This window comes from Camellia sinensis, chromosome 8 (genome assembly GCF_055761805.1).
Source record: "Camellia sinensis isolate YWXY chromosome 8, ASM5576180v1, whole genome shotgun sequence".
Taxonomy (NCBI): Eukaryota; Viridiplantae; Streptophyta; class Magnoliopsida; order Ericales; family Theaceae; genus Camellia; species Camellia sinensis.
The window spans coordinates 94357372-94361498 of record NC_138968.1 but is presented as its reverse complement, the minus strand read 5'-3'; the positions used below and the strand labels follow the sequence as shown (position 1 = coordinate 94361498).

General features: G+C 42.2%; 1 protein-coding gene across 1 annotated transcript; it reads left to right on the top strand.

Moving 5' to 3' along the window:
* The first annotated feature begins 980 nt into the window (after positions 1-980).
* On the top strand, positions 981-2354 carry LOC145797889 (uncharacterized). Its single transcript, XM_082885325.1, has 2 exons — positions 981-1136; positions 2025-2354. Exons 1-2 carry the CDS (start codon positions 981-983, stop codon positions 2352-2354), a joined length of 486 nt encoding a protein of 161 aa, XP_082741451.1.
* The last annotated feature ends 1773 nt before the right edge of the window (positions 2355-4127 follow it).

Below are 4127 nucleotides of genomic sequence, written 5' to 3'. Positions count from 1 at the left end.
TAGTTGTCAAAACCAAGGAACTTGGGAACCATCTAGTTGACCTAAAAGAGGTCTTTAACATATTGAGAACATATCGGCTTTGACTCAATGCCTCAAAATGCGCATTTGGAGTTGGATCTAGTAAGTTCCCAGAATATTTGGTAACCAAGAGGGGAATTGAAGCAAGCCCAAATCAAATCAAACAGTATGACAAGTCCAAATTTTAACTAGCAGGACAACAACCCTGAATAGGTTTATCAACCGATGTTCAGATACATGTAAACAATTTTTTTAGTTATTGAAAAAAGCCACAAACTTTCTGTGGATAGAAGAATACGAAGTCGCCCTGGCCGACTTGAAGAAGTACTTGACAACCCCATCAGTGTTGTCGAACTCGATACTAGGAGAAGACTTATTCTTGTACCTAGCAGTTTTGGACCACGCCATGAGTGTTGTGGTCATCCGAGAAGAAGAAGGTGAGCAGAAGGCAGTGTGTGAGCAAGAACCTGACAAATGCAGAAACCCGGTACTTGCCTCTAGAGAAGTTAACATTAGCTCTGGTAATGTCCTCAAAAAAACTGAACCACTACTTTTAAGCCCACAAGATTGTGGTGCTAACCAAGCATCCACTAAACTCCCTATTGCAGTATGGAGACCTGATAGGCAGAGTAGCTCGATGGCTGTAGTTCTACGTCAGTATGACTTAGAATTCAGGCTGAGAACAGCAATCATGGGCCCAGTTTTGGCTGACTTTGTGGCAGAATACTCTCCAGGCGCGATCCCAAAGCAGGCACCAATAAGCCACGGCCTAGGATGTCTAGGAAAGGAAGAGAAAAACCAACTAGGCCACGGAACCCCACACCGGTAGAATAAAATAAGGAAGAAAAAGGCCAAAACCTCGCGATATTTACATCAGCGACTCCTTCCACCTCTTTGTTGATGGTAGCTCAAACTGACAATGAGCAGAGGCAGGAGTGGTTTCGGCATCGCCAGATGGGCGAATGATAGAAGAGTCCATCCATTTGCAGTTCAAGGCCTCAAACAACGAAGCAAAGTACGAAGCACTGATTGTTGGACTGAAATTGGCAGCAAGTGTGGAAGTCGATGAGATGATAGTCTTTTGTGACTCCCAGCTCATTGTAAATCAAGCAAAACGGGTGAGTACACAACCCGAGATGAGAGGATGATAGCCTATGTCAAGGAGGTTGTCAAGTTGTTAACAGGTTTCCAAAGTTATCGGCTGTTGTAGGTTAGCCGAGATTATAACAGCCATGCCGACACCCTGGCTAACCTCGCCAGTACAATGAAGTCAGGTGAGACAAGGAGAATAATGGTGGATTATCTGTCAGGCCCTAGTATGGAGACTCTAATAATAGAGTATGACACAATGTGTGTGGAGATGGGCCTAAGCTGGATGGATGCCATAGCAATATTCCTCAGAGATGGTAGGCTACCATAAGATAAAAAGGAAGTGCATAAGATTAGATTGATGTTGGCCAGATTCTGTCTGTCTGTCTGTCAGCAGAAGGCCATCTGTACAACAAATCCTTCACTAGACCCCTTCTACGATGTGTGCACCCATCCTAAGTAGATGACTTTCTGTACAAGATTCATGAGGAGTATGTGGAAGCCATGCTGAGGGCAGATCACTTGCCCACAGGGCCATATCTCAGGATACCGGTGGCCCTGTATACAGAAGGACGTTGAATCCTATGTAAGGAAGTGTGAGAAATGCCAAAGGTTTGCACCTTTTCCAACCAGTTGTAGATCTGAATCCAATGTCCAATCATTGGCCATTCGCCCAATAGGGTATGGATTTGGTTGGGTAACTGCCCAAGGCAACTAGACAGAGGAAGTTCCTACTGGTAGCAACTGATTACTTCACGAAGTGGGTAGAGGTTGAACCCCTAGCCAAAATCCGAGGTGTGGACATGAAGAATTTCACCTGGAAAAACATAATCACCAGGTTTGGAATCCCAAGAGCCATTGTGGCCAATAATGGCACCAAATTTGACAGTAAGCTAATTAAAACCTTTTGTATAAAGTACAAGATCAAGAACTACTATTCTACGCCTAGCTTCCCCCAGAGCAATGGTCAAGCCGAGGCATCCAACAAGACCATCTTAGATAGAATCAAGAAAAAGCCGGGAGCAGCCAAGGCCAAATGGGTTAAGGAATTGCCCAATGTCCTATGGGCATATCGGACTACACCGAGAAGATCTACTAGAGAATCTCCTTTCGCTATGGCATATGGCACCGAAGTAGTCATTCCACTAGAGATCGGCATCCTAGGAATCAGAACCCAAGGAGTGGAGAATGGAACAAATGAGACATTCGTTACCCGAGATCTTGATCTGATAGAAGAAAGAAGATAAAGAACAACAATTCAACTGGGGGCATACCAACAGCAACTCGCTAGGGCATATAACAAAAAGATCAATCCCAAGGATTTTCAGATTGGACACGACATAAGAAAGATCCTAGAGAGGGCAAGCTTGGCCTGAACTGGGAGGGACCATATTGCATCATCTCGGTCACAAGCAATGGAGCTTATTGGCTTGAAGACACTGATGGCAAGGAGTTGCTAAGACCCTAGAACACCAACAATTTGAAGTTTTTCTACCATTAATTTCTATTTTTCGAGTTTCTTTTGTGTAACAGATTATTAGCTGAAGTATTAATGAAATACTAGCTTGATTTTGTTTTACAAAAATGTTGTTCAAATTTGTGCGATAAGACTAAAAATTCCTATGGCGATGTTCCTACGGTGAACAATACGATTAACTTAGACTTACCATGATAGTAGAGTTGAACTAAGTCAGTGATGTTTTAGCATGAAACATGACAATTAACTTAGATTCGCCATGATGGTAGAGTTGAACTAAGTCTGCGATGTTTCGTCATGAAACAACACGATTAGCTTAGACTTACCATGATAGTAAAGTTGAACTAATTCAGTGATGTTTCGACATGAAACAAGGCAAAACTGGCCATGACTTGGTCAGTTTGTAAGAAAAGCCGAGGTAATTAGTACTCTTGGTGCACTAAGGTTAAGCCTTAAGTCTTTGTTTAAGTAAGCCAAACAAAGTGACCACAGCCAGAAGTGTCCAAGTAAGACTTGGGTGTTAACCAAGCGATGCGTCCTTAATGTGAACATAAGTGATATTTAGGTTCACATTAGGGGCAGGAAGTAGGAATTAGCATAACACTTGTGAAAATTTTAGAAAAATTTTACAAGCTGAAGTTATCTGAGATAATTGAATGAAGGGATGCCCGAGGTATACCCACGATAACCAAACAGGTTGTTAGACTTGGAGGGGTGAAGTCTTGCCAGAAGATAGTAAGTACAACTAATAACACTTGTAAAAAGTTTTTTGAAAAAAAAACTTTAAGAGTTGGCCAACATAATTGACACGAGTTGTTATTTGAGATATGTCAATCCGAGATGATTTATATCTGGGGTATGCTAATCTGGGTTGATTATTCAAGTAAGTTGCACTTAGAAGTATTTCAAAGAATATAAGTATGGAAACATACAAGACAAAAAATATATAGAAAGCACACATGAAGGCAACATTCAACACTTAGAAGAAAAGAAAGGTATACATCTAGAAGAGAAAGGAAACTTGTTCAGTTACATCAAATACGCACTCCGACCTGACAAAAGTAAAAGCATTCAGAAACAGAGAAATAGGTAAAATTGTTCAGCAAAAAGGAAAAACAAATTCCTAGGAGCTAGGCTTTGGAGCATTGATCACTACCTGATCCACCTTAGCAATTGGCTGTGTTTTGACCTCGATGGGTAGGCTGGTAATCATTTCAGCTTCAGTATCGGCCTTGTCCTCAACATCGATTTCACGAAGGGTTTTCTCAAGGCCCTTGTCAACTGCCTCAACCTTAGCTTTAGCAGTGACCTGGTTTGTGATGGAGCTCTTAGCGACCTCAACCTCATCCTCACCAGTCAGATCCAGGACATGGTCGTTTAGGGTGGGGGACTTGGGCCTAGCAAAGTTAACATATGTTCCTTCTCCTTCCTCTTTTTCTTCTTCCTTCTCGGATTGAGTTCGAGAATGAGAGAATGACACTTGGAGCTGGCTGGGATCCCAAAGTGAAGAATCTTTAAGCACCGAAAGCTTATCTAGGTCCAG

What these genes read in the sequence shown, in the direction of transcription:
- LOC145797889 (XM_082885325.1), top strand. Translation starts at nt 981, where the DNA reads ATGATAGAAGAGTCCATCCATTTGCAGTTCAAGGCCTCAAACAACGAA. An exon ending in TTGTAAATCAAGCAAAACGG is followed by an intron (nt 1,137 to 2,024) that starts GTGAGTACACAA and finishes TTTTGTATAAAG; the next exon opens with TACAAGATCAAGAACTACTA.